The 19973-nt window shown below is 45.7% G+C and overlaps 1 protein-coding gene across 2 annotated transcripts in view; it reads right to left on the reverse strand.

Annotated features, from left to right (window-relative positions):
• Positions 1 to 4674: 4674 nt before the first annotated feature.
• WDR59 (WD repeat domain 59) overlaps positions 4675 to 19973 on the reverse strand; it is a 79490-nt gene continuing 64191 nt past the window's right edge. For both annotated transcript variants that reach the window (XM_075536900.1, XM_075536901.1), the window contains 7 exons: positions 19400 to 19481; positions 16472 to 16584; positions 15053 to 15203; positions 14872 to 14944; positions 13641 to 13767; positions 13195 to 13337; positions 4675 to 5474 (listed from right to left, as the gene is read on the reverse strand). In XM_075536900.1, the coding sequence (XP_075393015.1) occupies positions 5239 to 5474; positions 13195 to 13337; positions 13641 to 13767; positions 14872 to 14944; positions 15053 to 15203; positions 16472 to 16584; positions 19400 to 19481 (925 nt within the window). In that variant the 3' untranslated portion in view covers positions 4675 to 5238. The remainder of the gene's footprint in view (positions 5475 to 13194; positions 13338 to 13640; positions 13768 to 14871; positions 14945 to 15052; positions 15204 to 16471; positions 16585 to 19399; positions 19482 to 19973) is intronic.

Consider the following 19973-nt stretch of genomic DNA (forward strand, 5'->3'; position numbering starts at 1 on the left):
GACTCAGACCCTAGCTGACTCATAAAGCCCAACTTCCTCCACTATATGCTCTGACTCCTGCCTTCTTCCCTCTCACTTACCAATTGCAGTCTATGTCCACCTGCAAGGAACGACAGAGTGTACCCAAATGCTACGCTGTCATCTCCATCCTTGTGAGTGTTCCTGTTCTTCCCCACCCAAAGTGCACTGTCTCATTCTTCAGACTCAGCCAAACCCCACTTTCTTCGTACAATCTTTGACCTTAGTAGCTACTTCATTCTTTCCTTTCCTGGGAAGCCAATAAATAGCACATGGCAGTGTAAGCAAATATGTAAATACTTAGATCCTCAACTAGCCTAGTGTTCCAGACGGGCATGACCACATTCTGTAGTTTCTCTTTGCCCCGGTGCTTAAACCCCTGGTGGGCAAAATCAGTCCTCCTTGGAGTTCAGAAAAGCAAACCAAATCAAGGGAGACATAGATGTTGACAATGTAATAGGACAGAAACACCAAAGTGGATTTCTGATTCTGAGAAGGACGTACAGATCCTCAGGAGGACCAGGTAATTCAGATCTTTGCTTGATTCCCCGAGGCTATCCTTGGCCAGTGGCTCGATATCCCCATTGCTGGCTCCAACTTTGAGATAATAACAGGCAAGCTAGTTAGTAGAGAGTGTTACTTACAACCATGTCTTCTGAATTACTTTTCCACATCAAAATCAAACCAAGAAAACAGGTCTGTGGCACAGAGTACACTGATGCGCTCCCACAGGGCAGCCCAGCTTGTCTTCCTATACAGCAAATGCGCCTCTTTCCCCACTAAGGCCCAGCTGCACTAGAGTAAGCCTCTGAAAAGTATGTATCTTTCCTCAAAATCCTGTCAACCACCGAGGGAACCACTAAATATGGAAAGGATCTCCTAGTTTGTAAACTTGGGCTTCTTCAGACTGACTGCATTTTTATATTAGATGAAATTGGGGAAATCAAATGGGGGAGAGAGGACTGTATTTATTTATGTCATTACCAAGAAAAGTATTACACTGTTTGTGCTTTGGGGGTCCTCGGGTCCGGTGACACACCATTAAGGTAGTGATCGCCCAGACGCATACCTTTCCGCCTGTGCGCCTACTCTCATGCTTTCCATCGGAGCTGCTGGGCAACCTTTTGCTTCTGGTGCTCCAAAAAGGCTGAGAGTCCTGTTTTACTCGTCAACTACAAAGGTGCATGGGAACAGAACCTGTGCTGTTTCTATGAAAGAAATACACAGAAAGCAACAAGGCCGTACTGCCTGTCTTAACCTATTCTCCTCTAAAAGGCACAATAGACCAAGGCTGGCAACCAGATCAACGCTTCCAAAGGTTTTTAGAAATATTAAGACTTTTCTCCCAGTAACTTGGAAATTCAAAAGGAATTCACATATTGAAAAAGGACAATGTTATGCAATTAAGAAATTTTCTGTTTCAGAAAACAAGATGCCCATAACACTAAGCTAAAACAACAAAAGCATCTCAATCTTAATGGGGACACATCGGGACAGTTTTACACTTGCTTGAGCAAGAGGGAACAAGAAAAGGCTCTGAGTCAACTAGTCAATCTCCCAGCCGCCTCAACACTCCGTGAGTGGAGAGCACAGTGTGAGCACAGTCCCGTGGCCTCCCTTCTTTATCTGCTTCCCCTGTGGGCCTGAGGAGAAAGGTCCTCAACAGGACAGACACAGTGACTACCCCCATGGGCTCAAGCATAGGAACAACTGTGAGGGTGGCGTGTTTCATTTGTTGTGCACAGGGTCACAATCGACTCAGGGACACATAACAATGCACCTCGTGGCTGAGTTATTCTGCTCACGTATGTGTTGGCATCTTAACTCAAGCCAGAGCCGAGGGCTGAGTGCCTGGTCGTACAACACAGGATTTAAAGCTTTGTCTTTGCGGGGCGGCCCCAACCCCAACTACTAAGGGAACATCTGCCCCTCCCCTCAGAAGAATTTATTTCAAAGGACGGCACTGAATCTACAGCTCTGGAAGAGGGACATATCTGATCGGAGCACATGGGAGCAGATGAAGAGGGAGGAGAGAGTGGAGCACATCCTGGCCCACCAGGCCATGAGGTCGATGTTCCCAATTAGAGCAGCCAGTCGACAGAGAGGACCACATGGCCAGTCCCACTATGAGACATAACGTCCTCACTGACCCATAGCCCTACAGGGGACAACACCAGAGACACAGTGAGGGAATTTCACCTGATCGGATCCACCACACTGAGGCAAAACACTAAGGGGGTGCAACAGAACAGCAAGAGAATGGAGCGGTGAGGTCCCCAGGGAATGCTGAAGGTGAACTTTGGGGCCAGGGCATGGTACTCCAACAGACTGGACTGGAAAACACTCCTAAAGGCCAACAAACAATCCTTGAACTAACCACAAGCTTTTCTTTCTTGTTGTGTTTTGTTTCTGTCAGTGGTTTGTTGTTGTTTTGTTGTATATTGTTGCTTGGTTGTGTTCTATCTTGTTTCTGTGCATGTTACTATCTCCGCAGGCCTGTCTAAATGAGATAGGCTGGATGAACAATTGGAGGGGAAAACGAGACCCATAGCTCTGTGGGGACATGGGAGACGGGGAGGAAGGTAGTGGTGTTAATAAACCCAGGGACAAGGGAACAACAAGCGAGCCAAATCGGTGGTGAGGGAGTGGGAGGCCTGGCTGGGCATGATCAAGGGTAATGTAACTAAGTGGAATTGCTGAAACCCTGGTGGGGACTGAGCATGATAGTGGGACAGGAGGGAGGTCAAAGGAAATATAGGAAAGAGCTGGGAGGCAGAGGGCATTTATAGAGGTCTAGATAAAGACATGTACATATGCAAATATATTTATACATGATGATGGGGGAATAGATCTATGTGCATATATTTATAAGGTTAGTATTAAGGTAGCAGAGGGACATTGGACCTCCACTCAAGTACTCCCTCAATGCAAGAATACTTTCTTCTATGAAATAGGCATTCTATGATGCTCACCTTCCTGACACAACCGATGAAGACAAAGTGGGTAAACAACTACATGTGGTGAAGAAAGTTGATGGTGCCTGGCTATCAAGAGAGATAGCGTCTGGGGTCTTAGAAGCTTGAAGGTAAACAAGCGGCTATCTAGCTCAGAAGCAACAAAGCCCACATGGAAGAAGCACACACCAGCCTGTGCAATCACAAGGTATTGAAGGGATCAGGTATCAGGAATCATCAGAACAAAAATCTTACCATAGTGAATGAGCAGGGGAGTGCAGAGTGGAGACCCAAAGCCCATTTGTAGGCCACTGGACATTCCCTTACAAAAGGGTCTTGGGGAGGAGACGAGACAGTCAAGGTGCAATGTAGCAACAATGAAAAATACAACTTTCCTCTAGTTTCTAAATGCTTCCTCCCCCCATCCCACTGTCATGATCCAAATCCTACCTTGCAAGCCTGACTAGACCAGAGGATATACACTGGTACAAATGGGAACTGGAAACACAGGGAAGCCAGGGCGGATGATCCCCTCAGGCCCAGTGGTGTGAGTGGAGATACTTGGAGGGTGGGTTGGAAAAGAGGAATCTATTTCAAGGATCTACATGTGACCTCCTCCCTGGGGGACATACAACAGAAAAGTGAGGGAAGGGAGACGTGGGACAGAGCTAGATATGACAAAATAATAATAAAATTATCAAGGGTTCGTGAGGGAGTGGGGAGCGGGGAGGGAGGGTAAAAAATGAGGACCTGATGCCAGGGGCTTGGGTGGATAGCAAATGTTTTGAGAATGATGACGGCAACGAATGTACAATGTGCTTTACACAAATGACGTATGTATGGATTGTGATAGGAGGTGTATGAGCCCCTAATAATGATTTTTTAAAAAATAAAAGCTTTGTCTTTACATTGCGGTGTTTCATGTCCAGCAGCATAGGGCTGGGGTTCCGCATCATTTAAAATAGTGTTTTTAATGTGTTTCGGGCTACAATTTTCCAGTAAAAACCAAATTCCTCTTGTGTTCCAGTATACGTGTACAAACATGCTTATATACAAGTTAACATGCATATGGTCTGTTCTGATCATTTCTCTTCTACTCTCCTTCATATAGCATTTTATCTGTTGGACTGGTCTCACCATCTAGTGATGGGTCCCGATGGGCAGTGTAACACTGGTGAGGCTCAGTGTTTTCATAGTTCGGGACGGATGGGTATAGTTCTTAAGTCAGTCTATTTGGGGTTGTAAAATTCTATAAGAGAACCAGAAATGTCAATTAGGAATTTTAAAGAGAAGATGCCGATTCCATGCCACACCAAATTTCGGGGACAAGATGGAACATTTTGAAGAACTGGTGGGCACAGGGAACAAGAATAAAGCACAGGATAGCATTTTGGATGCTCGAGCGGAGAGAGAAAAGTCCTTACTGGAGCCCAGCCAACCTGCACAGAAGCAACAAGAGACGTGTCGACCAGCGCTGTACTGCAATCGCATGTTCTTTTTGCTAAAAGAAATAATTATAAGATTCTCAGGGTTGGGAGGAACCTAAAACGTCAGGCTCTACTTTCTCTTGTCTGGTGCCAAAAGGAAATCAGCATGTCCTTTGAACATCTGAGCAGGCTTCAGGGCTCTCGAAAATAGCTCATTTGAATTCGAAGTAGAGGAAGAAATAACCGACTCAACTGTTCAACTTCCTTTTTAAAAAAAAAAACAACAACCAGTTATTAGAATTTTATTAGCCAAGGGGCAGCAGCTAGAGGGGGAGGAGGGAAACAAACAAACAAACAAACAAACATCTTAAGAATCCTTAAGTACACCACATATGTATAACTTAAGTGTATTTTTAAAAGGGCACATACTATCTGTCAGCTCATTAAATGGGCCCACTTGTCAATTAAATCGACACCTGCTGTCCTTTGGTCCCAGAGACTGTCGCCAGCACCTGACTCTGGCCTCTGCGCTGGCACCTGAGGGGACGCTGCTTGATGGTTTGAGGTGAACCCCGGCTCTGGAGGCAGAAGATTTTCCTCCAGAAAACATCCTTGTCTTACTAGCTCACCAACGCAGTCGATAAGGGAAGGTGGGCTCCAGGGCTGCCAGGTCCGCCCCAGGCCCTGCAAACTGGCTCCCCAGCCTTTGGGGGAGCTCACGTCAGGCTCAGGCTCGGCAGAGGTAGGTCCGGGAGTTCCTCTCCTGGCAGAGAGCCTGTCACCCCGCCGGCACGGAGGAGGACCTCTCGAATGTCTGACCACTTCCTGGGTCTGTCGGATCAGAAAGTGCTTTCTAGCAGGCAGTGGCAGCCACACCCGGTTGGACACACTTCCTGGGTCCGAAACCACTCCATCATGTGGCTGGTGTGTCCGCCGTGTCCACAGGTCAGGCAGAAGTTGGACGATCCTCGCACTGCCACGTGGCAGATGGCGCACTGAAAGGTGAAGCATTTGCAGATGGCACACTGTGTGCCCCGGACCTCACTCCGGCAGTGGCTGCAGTACACACCAAATTCTGGAAATGACCCCAAAAGAGAGAAATAACAAGACATTTAGTTCTGGGAAACGAAAGTGGCCTTGTAAGGTAGGAAAAAGGCCTTTCTCTTCGGGTGGGACTGCATGAAATCAATGGCTTTCACACGTGGCTTCAAAGCGCTGACGCCCTCATCTCAAGTCTAGCAGTCTCACTGGAGAGGCCGGGTGTGGGCACAAGCAAGCTCCTGGTCCTCAGAGGCCCTGTCTGGGGCCCTGTCTTCTGTGTGCTCCATGCCTACCACCAGCAGCTAAGCGTTCCTGAGCGAAGGCCCACTTGAGATGGGTTTTACTTCACACTGATTCCCAGTGGGCACCAACATGGCACAGTGGCGGCAGTTCTAGAAGAGACAACTACTTCACGCCATCCCCAGAGTCGGAAAACCCCTCCTGCCTGCCTCTGAGCCCCTCCCTCACCTCTACTCTCACTGTCCTGAGAAAACAGAAGCCACCGGGGAGGGGCACCTCCATGCTGACACAGCCAATCTTCCGTTCTCCCGACGTCTGCTCCCCTTCACCTGCCATCTGTTACGCTAAAGCAGTGGTTCTCAACCTTCCGAACGCCACGACCCTTGACTACAGTTCCTCGTGGTCAATTATTTCCGTTGCTACTTCATCACTGCCGTTTTGCTACTGTTATGAATTGGGTGACCCCTGGGAAAGGGCCATTTGACCCCCAAAGGGGTCACGACCCACAGATTGAGAACTGGCACATTAGTGTCCTTTCTCCTATCAGAACCAGTTCCTTTGCAACGCCGGGCAGTCACAGAATTGAACCAACTGATGCTCCCTTAATACACGGCAATTAAGAAATCCCCTAGGAGCCCTGGTGGCACAGCGGTAAAGCACCTGGCTGCTTTGCAAGAGGAAGACGTGGTGGCCTATTTCCATATGGATTACCATGCTAGAAAGTCGATGGGGACCATTCTGCTCTGTTCTCTGGGGTCCCTATGAGCCCGCGTCATATCGGTGCCACAGCAATGGGTAAGGAGACAATGATATAGTCCTGGTGAGGTAAACGCTGAGACAGACTGGTTTGATACATTGGGTTTGAAAACAGTGAAGTCTTATGTAGTCACCGTGGAAAGTGGTATGCCACGTTCTTAAAAAGGTGGAAACAACAAAGCCAACACAGAAGAAGCACACCAGCCTATGTGATGATGAGGTGTCAATGGGATCAGGTATCAGGCATCAAAGACCCAGAACAAAAAATCATATCAATGTGAATGAGGGGGAGTATGGAGTGGAGACTCAAAGCCCATCTGTAGACAACTGGACATCCCCTTACAGAAGGGTCATAGGAAGAGATGAGCCAGTCAGGGTGCAGTACAGCACCCATGGAACAGACAACTTTCCTCTAGTTCCTAAATGCTTCCTCCTCCCCACTATCATAACCCCAATTCTACCTTACAAATCTGGCTAGACCAGAACATGTACACTGGTACAGATGAGAGCTTAAAACACAAGGAATCCAGAACAGATAAACCCCTCAGGACCAATAACAAGAGTAGCGATACCAGGAGGGTAGGGGGGGAAGGGGAGAGTAAGGGGAAATCAATCACAATGATTGACATATAACTCCCTCCAAGGGGATCGGACAACAGAAAAGTGGGTGACGGGTGACAGCGGTCAGTGCAAGTCATGAAAAAAATAGTAATTTATAAATTATCAAGGGTTCATGAGGGAGAGAAATAAATGAGGAGCTGATACCACGGGCTCAAGTAAAAAGAAAATGTTTTGAAAATGATGGCAACATGTGTACAGATGTGCTTGACACAATGGATATATTTATGGAGTGTGATAAGAGCTGTACGAGCCCCCAACAAAATGATGAGGGAAAAAAAAGGTAGTGAATTTTATTAAATGCCTTTTCTGCATCCACAGCGATGGTCATGTGTTTCTTTTCCTCTGTTTTAATGAAGAGTGTGTTACATGGATTAATTCACTAATGTTTACTCATTAAGCCACTTGCTCTATGCACAGGTTGCACATGAGCACAATGAAGTGTTCATAAGTATTCGTTCTTCACAATGCACCTCATAGTTTGCTATGATGCACAGTCAAATACTTTTGCATAGTTAATAGAACACAAATATATTTCTGGTACTCTCTGCTTTCAGCCCAAATCCATCAGAAGTCAGCAATGATCTCTCTTACACCACATCCTCGCCTAAACCCGATTTGAATTCCTGTAGCTCCCAGTGGGTGTATCGCTATAACTGTTTTAATAACTATCTTCATCAAAATTTTACTTTCGTATGATTATTGATATTGTTCAACAGCTTCTACACTCTGCTGGATCCCCTTTCTTTGGAAGGGTACAATATGGACCTCTTCCAGTTGGTTGGCTAGAGAGTTGACTTCAACATGTCCTGGCAGATTGTTGTTGTTCGGTGCCATCAAGTTGGTTCCAACTTGTAGAGACACAATGTCCAACAGAACAAAACACTGCCCAGCCCTGTGCCCTTCTCACAAGTGTTGTTTAGCCCATACATGCAACCACTGTGTCAATCCACCTTGTGGAAGGTCTTCTGTTTTGTCCACTGCCCCTCTACCTTACCAAGCACAATGTCCTTCACCAGGGACTGGCACTTCTTGACAACTCGGTTATAGTGTGTGAGACGAAGGCTCGCCATCTGTGCCTCCTCTAAGGAACATTCTGGCTGTACTTCTTCCAGATCGATGTGTGTGTTCTTTTGCCAGTTTCATGAGTGCTGGCAGTCGAATGCGGGCAGTGCTCGCTCTGTCCAACGTGGCTCACTGTGAGTTGGAACCAACTTGATGGCACCGAACAGCGTCAGTTCATGGAGGGAAAGCTCTCCGTCTAGTGAGCTGCACCCATGTCATGGAGCATTTCCATCGGTCTTCCGTCCATTTCTGGAGTCTTGTTTTCCGCTCGTGCCTTCAGCGTGGCTTGGAATGTTTTCGGTAACATTGGTTCTTGAGCATACACTACCTTCTGAAATATGCTCGAGCTTCTGCGATTTCTTCTCTTCTGGTAGATTTTGTCATAGCTTGCTCTTGACCACATTCTTCCCTTCTCAGCAGGCATTAATTGCTAAGAGTTCCCTTTGGAATACTGCCCTTTGCGGTATCCCATCAGTTTTGGCATGTGGTGCTTCCTTTTCATTGGATCTAAAGAAATCCCTGACTTCTCCCTTAGATTTCTTCCTCGACCCCCTGGTACCTTAACAGTGTGTAGTTTAATTTCCAAATGTTTGTATGTCTTGCATGTTTTTCTGTTGATTTCTGTTTCACTCTGTTGTAGTCAGAGAAAATGTGTATGATTTCAACCTTTTAAAACTTAGCAAGACTTACTTTGTGACCTAAAATGTAGTCTGTCCTGGAGAATGAGCCACGTGCACTGGAGCAGAATAGATAGATACTGTGCTGGTTACAGATGGAATGTTGTGTGTGTCTGCTAGGCCCACTTGGTTTATAATGTCATTCGGGTCCCTGGTGATCTTTCTTGAAGTTTCATCCAATATGAGAAGTGGTGTACGGAACTCTCTAACGACTACTGCAGTACTATTTATTTTACCTTTCAATTCTCTCTTCAGTGGAGGTACCCTGATGTTGGGTAAATACATATTTGAGTGTTAAAGCTTGTGATAAAGTGACCTTTTTATCACTATTATATAATGTTCATTTTCTGAAAGGTTTTGTCTTACAGTTAACTTTGTCTGATGTTCTTTTGGTTATTAACTGCATCAAATATTTTTTTCTGTCCTTTCACTGTCAAGCGCCTTGTGTTCTTGGATTTAAGTTGTAAACAACATACAGTTGGATTTAAAAAAAACAACACATTCTCTGCCAACATCAATAAAGTCATACATCCTTTGTATAAATAACTAACCCTTAACTAAAAATAACCTCTTTAAATTTGTTATGGTTCTTGCAACAAACCAGGAAGGAACTCGCTTTCCACCACGAGGAGACTAACTATAACCTTGCAGACTTCTTCATTCAATGCCTGGTAACGTCCTGCATTAGAGAATTGAATGCTTTCAAAGTCTGGATTACTTTGTAAAGCCCAGTAAATTAAAATATTTTTCTTAATGTTTTATCTGTGGGTCTTTCACTGCCTCTCATCCTTTTAGAAATATTTTGATATTGTTTTTATTGATATTAGGACATATTATTCATTATTAAAGAGCATAAAATTCTTTGTGAGTGTATGTTTCATCTGACTGAATAATAAATTCCTTAACCAAACAAAACACATTTTATATTTCTTTGTCCTTCCCACACAATCTAGCATAGATGGCAATAAGGATTTAGTTGATTGATGGATTGGTTACATATTTCTATGATTCATATATATTTTCCTGAAAACTAATTTTAAAAGACAGATTGCTCTAGGCTGTCATGAATCTCTCCGATGTACTCTCATGCTCTTAAGACACTAAAAAATATGCTAACCAAATAGCACTTTTTATTCTTTGCATTCTTCATCAGTACCACACGAATCCCTTTTTTTAAACTGTGTTGAAATAATCTTTGTTATTCAATAACTAAGTGTATATACACTCACATTTTTCATTAAAACTACATAGACACATAATTTATAGTCAATAGTTACATGAAGCTTTCTACAAAAATCAAAGTTCCCCAGCACCTACCCAATTGTTCTCTAAAGGAAATCACTTCAACTCTTCTGTTTCGTTCATTTTTAGCTGATCTCTCTAAACAGCATGTTTATAAAGCTGATTCTTAAGTTTTAAGTTTACGTATCGCCTATTGACTTTCCACAGTGGGTGCTCTTTCTTTTTCCAAATCACCACAACCACCTCTTCCCACCTACAGACACCTGCATCTTCCCCAGGAGAGGATGCGCATGCTCTATTTGCATTCTGGTGAGCTCCCCCTCAGTTTTTGTTACTAAGTAAACACAGTGAGATTCTGATTACTTTCCCTTTTTTGCACATTTTGTTTTCCAAGAGATAACAACTATCTTACTATTTTCATTTGTTTAGTTTGCTATGTACTTATCTATAATCCATCTCTAAACTCTCCCTCAAATGTCTGAATATTTTCTAACACGCTGAATACCAAAACTGGGCAGATTACCCAATAAGCAAGGTAGACACGGGCTTTTTATACCACATCAAAGACTCTGCTTACAGGCATGGCCAGCATCTGTCGCTCCCCAAACCTTACAGTACCTTCCTACAGAATCACAGCTTCTTTCTAAATTTACAATCCCTGACAGGTACTTACAAGCCTGCAGCTACCTTGCTTACTGGGTAATAATCTACCTCTGACTAAAAGACACTAGATTTTTTTTTCTTTTCTTGAAGACAAAGCTCTTTCTGAGTATAGCAATCTAAATAGTCTGTCTCTAGAACTGTCACATAAATTTCCCTTTACCATCAAGCCAATTCCCTTACATCCTGGCTCAAATGTTATCCTTCTTGGACAGGGGAAGGCTTACTTTCTCTTTCTGGTTTTAACAAACCAGAAAAATGTATTATCCTGGATTTAGTTATTTAGAAATTTAAAGTGAGAGCAGTTGCTCCTTAATTTCCACATTCACGGGTTTGTCGTTCCTTAGAGTTCTCCATGCATATTGACAGCAGTCTTCCTCTGGATCTACGAGGCTGCCAGCACAGGGGCCCTACATCCAGATGATGTGCTCTGCTCCCAGCCCTTCTCTGTGGTGGCAGCAGGTCACCCATACCTCTGCTCCTCTATTACTCTTTTGTATCTCAAAAAAGATTAACACAGAAATAATCTAATTTTACAGATTGTATCTTGCCTCATTAATATAACTGCCTCAACTCCTGCCTCACTGACATCAGAGGGGGGAGGAATTATAGCATACAGAATAATTATATCAGATCACCAAATGGGGGGTAAGATCATAATGAGAAAAATCATGGCCTAGTCAAATGAACACACGCTTTATGGGCACACAACTTAATTCGCAACATACACTAAAGCTTTCAGTGGCTAGAAGCTTCTATATTAGAATATTAAGCAATGTAATGCCACGTTGTACCTGTCTGGGGCAGAGAATAAATGTTCCCAGTGTGTAAGAAGGACTCAATTGACTCTGTATGACTCATGGGTATATTAATTTTTAAGACCTTTGTATTGTAAATTGGGTTAATGTTCACAAAGCAGAACATCGGTTTTGCATTCAACAATTCATACTCACATTGTTTCATCTCATTCATTACAATCTCATCAATGGAACACGACTTATCCAGTTTCCTCCCTTTGCTTCCTGCTTCTATTCCTCCTTCATTTCTGACCATTCTGGATCTTGTCCTTGGGCAAATGTCCCTTTGATTTCACACGTTTGACAAAACTAACGTGTGTGTGCCTCACTTGTGTTATTGCTCCCCTTATAGATTTGTTATTCAACTGAAAATGGAGCCATGGGACTAAGTTCGTTACCAGGTCTGAAGGGAGCCTAAGGGCCACAGTCTCAGGGGGTCCCACCGATCTCTATGTGACCAGTAAGTCTAAGATCTCTTAGGATCCTCAGATTCGTCCCCCACTTTTCTCCCACTCTATTCTGGACCTTCAACATGCCTTTCAGAGCTGTGGGTAGTCGTAGTGGGTGAGGTTGACTTCACACTTGACAAGCTGGACCCAGAGTTTTAAGTTACGTAAAGTTCACCTGAGGATTTTAAGGCAATGTCGCCTTTAACGCTGCCTTAAATCTGTCACCCAGTATCCAGTATGGCTCCTAAGCAGTGCAATGGCATTCAGTCTTCCTCATTGGACAGTGATGCTGTATCCCCTACAAGTCTAGGGTCCCTCGGTATGGGAGCCCTCTCTTGGTTCTGCGAGGTTCTTGATGGGCCTTCCCCATCTGAGCGTGCACTGGTCTTCTCTGGAGCGCGGACATCTACTTTCTGCTGGGCAGTCTGGGCAAGCGGTTGTTGAACTGGCTGCCGCTCGCCCAGGGCCATCTTCATGGCCGATGGTCTGTCGGGTCCATATTGCGCCAGCTGTGTATTCTGAGTGCTTTTCAGTGGCTCATCTTCCAGCACGCTGATCCGACCATGTTCTCTGGTTTCACTGGCTGCTTTTTGGAAGTAGAATGCCAAACCTTTTCCCCTAGACTGCTTTCGTCTGGAAGCTAATAAACCTTGCTGGCCATTGGTGACGCTGCTGTCATTTCAAATGCAGGCTACAGAGATTCCAGCATCACAGCAAAACACAAGGCGCCGCAGGAGGACCAGCTCTCAGGTGGTGGTCTGCAAGACGGCTCCTGCTCGTCCTGCGTCCTCAGCTGAAGCCTCCCCTCCTCAGAGAGGCCTTTCTGAGACAGCTGCACATGTGTCTACTGGTCCTGCCCCAACATCCTTTTCTTTAGTCACTAATCGTTCATCTAATACATTATTTAATATTCCTCCTCTAATAAACGAGTTCAGTAAGGAGGGGGGTAAGGTGCTGGCGCTGTACCTAGTGCCTAAGAGGAACATGACAGACTGTTAATTAGGTAAAAGAATAAATGTTCCTACCACCAATCAATATCTGAGATATGCGCATATGAAACAACTTCCGTCACAACAGAAAGTCAACCTTGTTATACACACAAGTATTTCCAGAAGCTTAGAACAAGCTCAAAATGTTTACGTAAGCTCTGTTTGTAAAACGCAAAGTGAGCATTGTGTCTCAGACCTCACGTAGACAAACGAAGCCCGAGGCCCTTCCAGGGGGGACAGGAAAAGGGAGTTCATATTTACCAATTCCTTTGTGAGGGTCAGGAGGACAGGAGACAAACTTCAGGACCTCAGCCCGCTTCTCTCTCAGACCCCAGCGATAGAGGATCTCCCCATAGCATTTCTTAAAGTCATCAAATTGCTGGGTATTGGCAGGGTCCAGGAGTCTACAGAGAGAATTTAAAAATTCCTGTCAGTTCTTTTAAACAAAAACCAAACACCAAGCTCACGGTCAATGAGTTCATCCCAACCCTACATGGGGTTTCTGAGACGGTGACTCTATCGGGACAGGTGGCAGCATCTTTGTCCCACAGAACGGCTAGTGAGTGGGTTTGACCACTGACCTCACCAGGTCACCAGGGCTACTTATCGCAGTGTCAGGTGACACTGAACACACCTTTGTGCAAGCGGGGGTCCTGGAGACGCTGAGAGTCCCAGCAGCCTGCGTGTGCCGGGAAGGGTCGGCTCACCTTTTGTTTCTGTCGTGCTGCTCCCGCTCTCGCTCCCGAGGGTCGCTGTAGGTCAGGCTCCCAAAGCGGATTTCCTCTGGAGAAGACTCTCCCCAGGGCGAGGACAAATGTTCTGCCTCTCTTCCCGCTTGGAAGAAATCACAAGGAGATGGAAGATGCAAATCAGACTGAGCACGTCAAATAGCTGAAGGTGTTTTCTTCATGCAAGGGCTCCACTCTATCTCCGCACAGGAAAATCACGTTGGCGGAAAACTCCGAGAAACCGAACGCAAGAGAACCCTTCTCTAGCCTATTTGGTCGTCTAAGTATTTGTTGATAAAAACTTACCACTAATTACTTAAATGACTTGAGAAAATGAACGTGATAAAATAAAAACACAGAACACATCATTGCTGGACACCCCCTCCCGCCTCCCCTACACACAAAGATTGGGAAAAAAAATAACTGTACTCCCCTCCCCAAAGAATGACCTTACCCCCCTGACCCCCTACACACAAACTGGAAGAAACGACCTCCCCCCACACCCCCCAAAGAACAACCTCCCCTGCCCCTCTTACGCACAAGATTGGAAGATAATGTTCCAAAATGTTAACAGGTGTATTTTTAGGTGAGAAAATTACCAATGATTATGATCGTCTTCTCTAATACTGTCTCTTCACTAGGCATGTGTTACTCTATTTTAACACAAATAATGTGTGCATTACATGGCTTTCTACAGACAGTGCAACTCCCTCATGAGTTAATTCCCAGTGCGTGCTACGTGCACCTTATGAGTGAGGGCATTATTTACATGGGCACGTAATATGCACACACAAAAAAGAGAGAGAGTATATTTATAATAAAAAAAATCAAAATAATGTTGTTATAAAAAAAACAGAAAACAGAAATCCACCTATTTCTGAGACAAATCTTTATCATCAGCTGGAGTCAAGTCCCGCCTCATTTCTCCCCCGTGGACAAGGCAGATGATAGGAAGGGCAGATGGCAAGTTCCAATGTTAGTGAGGAGAGGAAAGGAAACCCAGTGAGACACAAAACTGGTCTGTTCAGATACGAAAGTCCAGGCCTGGCTGGCAACAGTATCACCATCTTTAGGGGAGGGGAAATTTTTTTTTTCTTATAAAGGGAAACAAGGAAGAACATGGAGAAGGTTTATCTGTAACAGGTCAATACTGACCACACGCCCAGTTTTTACTAAAAACCTGGCACATGGAAGCCGTTTCCATACCAACCTATGTTCCAGCCACCAGTGTTGAGGCCTGGGTCCGACATACTTGAGCAGGAACCGGAGGAGGTGAAGCTAGGCTACAAGGTGGGAAGAGAAGAACAAAGAGGAGGAACATCCTCAAAATACCATCCTGCGCGGAAGTTTACAGGCAAGGACAGGCACAGACCACGAGACCACACACTTACATATCGACTATGTGACACCACAAGATTGGAAGAGCGATTGGGGAAAGGTCCAAAGGGGTTTGGCATCCCCTGAGGCCTAGACTGGGCTTCAAACACACTGCACAGCATAGCCAACGTCTGAACATCCCGAAGCTGGCAGTAGTGGGCCAACCTGGAGAAAAAGATGAGAGGAGAGAAAACAAGCCGCGACAAGGGATTAAAGAAGGACAACTACGATATGGTTGTTGCCACAGGTAAGAAGGAAATATTTTTATTCCTGCCTCAAAAACCTTTGTCGGGAACTGGGGCTTTCCACAGATCAAGTGGTTTGGCAAAACTTATTTTGGAATAATACCTATCAGAGTATCCCAAAGGGTCAATCCAAAAGCTTCTACTGACACAAAACATAGGCTCAAACTAGAATGTCACTGTACCAAGAGTTATGTTGACAAACTAAACACGTGCCAGAAGCCCTGGTGGTGTCATTGGGTAAGCGCTGGACTGCTTACCGCAGGGCAAACACAAGGTTGATGACTCAAACCCACCAACCACTCCATGAGAGAAAGAGGTTCTCTTGCTTCCTTAAAGATTTACAGCCTCAGAAACCCTATGTAGGATGCTATGACTCAGAATCAACCGGATGGCAGGTGAGTTTTCATGTAATGAGTGAGTGATCCGATACATGCTTTTTCAGTACTCCAGTGAAGATTACACTGCTTTGCAGGGAGAAGGGGGGTGGTTCTCTACAGATTTCCTTCTTAGAACCTCCAGCTATGTGGAGGTGGTCAGAGCACACCGTACCATCAATGTACAGCAGCAGGCGGCCAGCAGATCAGAGAATAATGAATCTGAGCCATTAAAGAAGAACACTTTTACTTTTTAGGGACTCATATCCCGTGTTCCTTTCAGGCTCTTGGTGCTCAGATACAGCATAGCCACCAGAAGAAGAGAGTGCTAAAATAGGACAGCTGAAGCATGCACACTTGCCCCAGGTCTGCCCTCAACTACTAAGTCACGGCTCTCCAGTGTGATGGGGAAGCGGCCCTCTGTGTAGGAGCTGGGCCTCACGATGAGGGAGGTTTAGGGGTACATTATTTTGCATATGACATTTCTAGCACACACACTTTGGTGTAATAAATTGAACACAAATTCAGTGTTTTGAGCAGACTGGCAAACCTGACCTGTAAATGGCATAAACTGCCTAACAGGATGAAAAGTGTCGTGGCTTTGGGGAAATAGGAAAGACCAAAACACGATTCTCTGACACGTTATGATGCCAAACTCTATGGCACCCAGAAAGAAAAACCTTGTTACACATAACAAATCTACAGTTCCTTCTTCCTCTTGAGCCTAAGGCCTCTGCCTTTCATGTAGATAGCAGCATTTAAAGTGTTTAGGAACCTGCAAGCTCACGGTACGCATTTAACTCTCACAACCTACAGGGACTCCAGCAGCTGTCGCCCAAACGGATGTCGGGCCCAGGGTGTTTCCAGGTCTGGGTCAGACTTCGGACCGAGGCAAAGATCTGTAGCTACTGTAGCCAGCGACCACACCTGGAGGGACCAGAGAGAAACAGGCAAACTCAGACCAACGAGGGATGAGAGGCCCAGAAATCAGAGCAGAACCCACCCTTCTTCAGATGTGGCCCCGCGCCTTATCACTGAGGGTCCACGGCCGGGAGCTTTAAGGAAATGCACAACTGTGAAGCCCACGCCAGGCCCACCGAATCACAGTGTGCATTTTAACAAGATCTTCGGGGAATTTGTCTGAGATGCAGTAGGCTTAAACAGCTCGTCCTATTAAGCAGACTTTGGTGCAGTGACTTCACTGAGTCATTCAGGGCACCAGGGCACTCGCGTGACTTGCTCTACTTTTCAGACCTGTCCCCCTTCACTCAGATACGGAAGGACGGTGCTGCCTCCAGAACGAAAGCTTCCGCCACGCCGACAGCGTCCTGGCATCCTCTCTGTCGGCACCCCTCTGGGGAAGGCCTCCAACTGGGGTCTCCCGGGTAGCACACACCCATCAGTGTCACTAAATGCTAGACGCGCTGCTCAAAGCACCGCACCACGAAGAAACCCCGCCTCCTGAATGCTTCCACACGCTGACACTCATCTCAGAAACTCTTTCCTGCATGGCACTGTTTGTCCACTAACTGAAAAACATTAAGATGAAACTCTGTGAGAAGGTAGACTGGAGGACGCTTGTAACTGAAGAACAAAAATACTGAAAAACAAACAAACAAAAAACGAGAAGGGACACCTATCAGCCATCTAAGGTCCATTACATCATGTGGCACAAACCGCACACACATTCCGGTTAACCTCGCCCGTCCTCTGCATTCACAGCTCTCTGAACGGTCTTCTGGAGCAGGACGTTTGCTACCGTGACTGGAAAATCTACACATGACTTTCCTCACTATTTCTTCAACAGAAAGGATCACGTGAATACAGAACAACAATCCCCTAAGTATTTTCACTGGTGTCACTTCTCCGTCTCATTAAACAGTAGTGTGACATAAGTGCTGATGATAAGGACAAGAACGGCAGTAACAACTAGATCCCTCCTAGCCTGGGCATTTCGATCTATCCGGCACGGGTATGGGAACTTGCTGTAGACTTACTCACTGCATTCTCAGAGTGACCTGCAAAGTATTGCTTCCATTTACAAGGAAGAAACTGGAAGTTCGGGAAGATTAGGTAGTCTGTCTAACATCACACATCCCGAAAGTGACAGCACCCATATTCCAACTCAGGTCTGTCTGAATGCAAACGTCTTAACAATTAATTCGAACTTGAGTGACCTTCCAAATTAACTGCCAGAAAAGTACGGGAAACTTGAAAAAACACCACCTCTAAGAAATCATTTGTTCCTCACAGGTGATGTTTTCAGACCACAAACCAAGCCTACCTTCATTCTGCATTGACCAATCTCACCCTCTTCACCAGGTAATGCATTATTCTGGCAGCTCTCATTTTCCGTAGAGAAGCCTAGAGAGCCTGGCCTCAGTTGCCCAAGGCTTTCTTTGCCTCTAGGAGGCAGAGTTGAGCTATTAGTGTTCAATGATTACTAGTGGAACTAAAAGTTGGGCGTGATTTCTGCTCCCTCACGATGATGCCTCCTTCGTGCTTCGCTGCACTTCAGCTGGCGGCTTCTTGCAGACCGCGATTAGATGCAGGACGCTACAGTTCTCCCGGAGGGGTTGGGGCAGGGCCTTGACAGTGTTCATGATGAGCCTCCTAGGAACTGTAGGGAATTTTTAGTCAGATAAAAATCAAGAGAAGGCTTTAGTGACGGCTCATTTAGAAGATTTTAAGGGGAACAAACAGCTGACAGGACAACAGCTACTGCTTTCGGTGGCTCAATCTATTCCTCGCGCTGAGGATTCCAGGGTGCAAGAAGCGACAACGGAGATTAGTAGTTGTCTGGAGCTGGAAATGGTAATGAGGGAAGAAGGCGTGATGGCTACCTTTTTTTTGGTAAGTAATCCTCGATGAAGGTCACATTCCCCGCAGAGGGGATTCCAGGAGGTGAGGCAGCACTCAGGGGTCCTGCTACCCTACCTGGGGACAAGGTCAAAGGTAGAGCTGGTCCTAAGACAGTTCCCACCACCTTCCCAGTGGCTGCCAGTGAGTTCTCTGCTGGCTTGCCTGACACCAGCACTTTCTAGGAGAACGGACAATGGAGGGGGACAGCTTCCCGGTAGCCATCCGTGCAGTGGTAATTGCTGCTGGGCTTGTGGCTGAGCCCGAGTTCCCCTGGAGGCCTCCTGGCAGAGCGGCAGCAATTTCACCAGCAGGTCTTCTCTGATGTCCAGTTCTGCAGCTGCTGGATGAAGCAGGGAGTGGGCACCATCTTCCCAAGCAGGGTATCTTCTTAGGGTGATAAAAAGCATTCTAAAATTGCCTGTGGTTACTGACGATTACAAAACTGAATATACTAGAAGCCGCTGAAGTGCACATTTCAGATGAGTTAACGGGCTGGTCCATGAATGTTGCAATAAAGCTGTTGTAACAGCTACAAACGCTCAGCCTGCTTTAACACGCTAGTCTTTTGTTAAAATTAAGTCATAAGGTAAACGTGCAAAGACTCTCCGTGTCAAAGAACACTTTAGCAAAACTTTTAGGAAAAGAAGTAAGTTTAAAAGAGAGAAAAAAATGAAAATGCGAAAGAATTGAGGGTAGAAAGGGCAAAGATGTAGCTCAGCAAATATAGGTTGGTGACAAGCATGGTACTGCAATATAAAAGAAACGTACTAGGTGCCACATGCGTTAAGGCTTTTCCAAGTAAGCAAGAAGAAACACACCCCAGGGTTGGGGAAACTGGCGCAACAATCCAGATCCCCACACCAAAGGTGAGGTGCCCTACCTGGACGAGGTCCTTTCTCCCAACGAGCAAGGCAGAAGCAGCATTCTTCTGACACGTTTCCTGAATATCATTCACATTTAATCTGCAGGGAGGGGAGGGGGAAAAAAGAATCTTTCTAGTCTAGCTTCCTAAATTCCTAAATTCACGATTCTTGGTTTAACAAAGAGGCCAATGACAGTCTTTCGTCACTCTGAAGCTCCTTGTCTACTTGACACGGAGAAAAGCTCACAGAGAGCAGATGTCATGCTGGAGCAACAGGCCTGCTCAATGTACACTGGCTCAGCCTTCTGACATCAGAAGACCAACTCGTCCTCAAATACTGATATCCCAGACAGTTTTTCCTGGGCATTCCCAAAACTTGGGGGTCAAATGAAAAGGGATTTCAACATCTGCAGCACTGACTTTGGATTCTAACACCAAGAGTAGTATCTACACTACAAAATAAAAACTTTTCAGAGGGGAAGGAGAAGGGGGGGGGGTTAGGAACCGATCCCAATGATCTACATATAACCCCTCCCAGGGGGTTGGACAACAGAAAGGTGGGTAAAGGGAGAAAGTGGTCAGTCGTCCGACC

Source organism: Tenrec ecaudatus, chromosome 18, assembly GCF_050624435.1.
Source record: "Tenrec ecaudatus isolate mTenEca1 chromosome 18, mTenEca1.hap1, whole genome shotgun sequence".
Taxonomy (NCBI): Eukaryota; Metazoa; Chordata; class Mammalia; order Afrosoricida; family Tenrecidae; genus Tenrec; species Tenrec ecaudatus.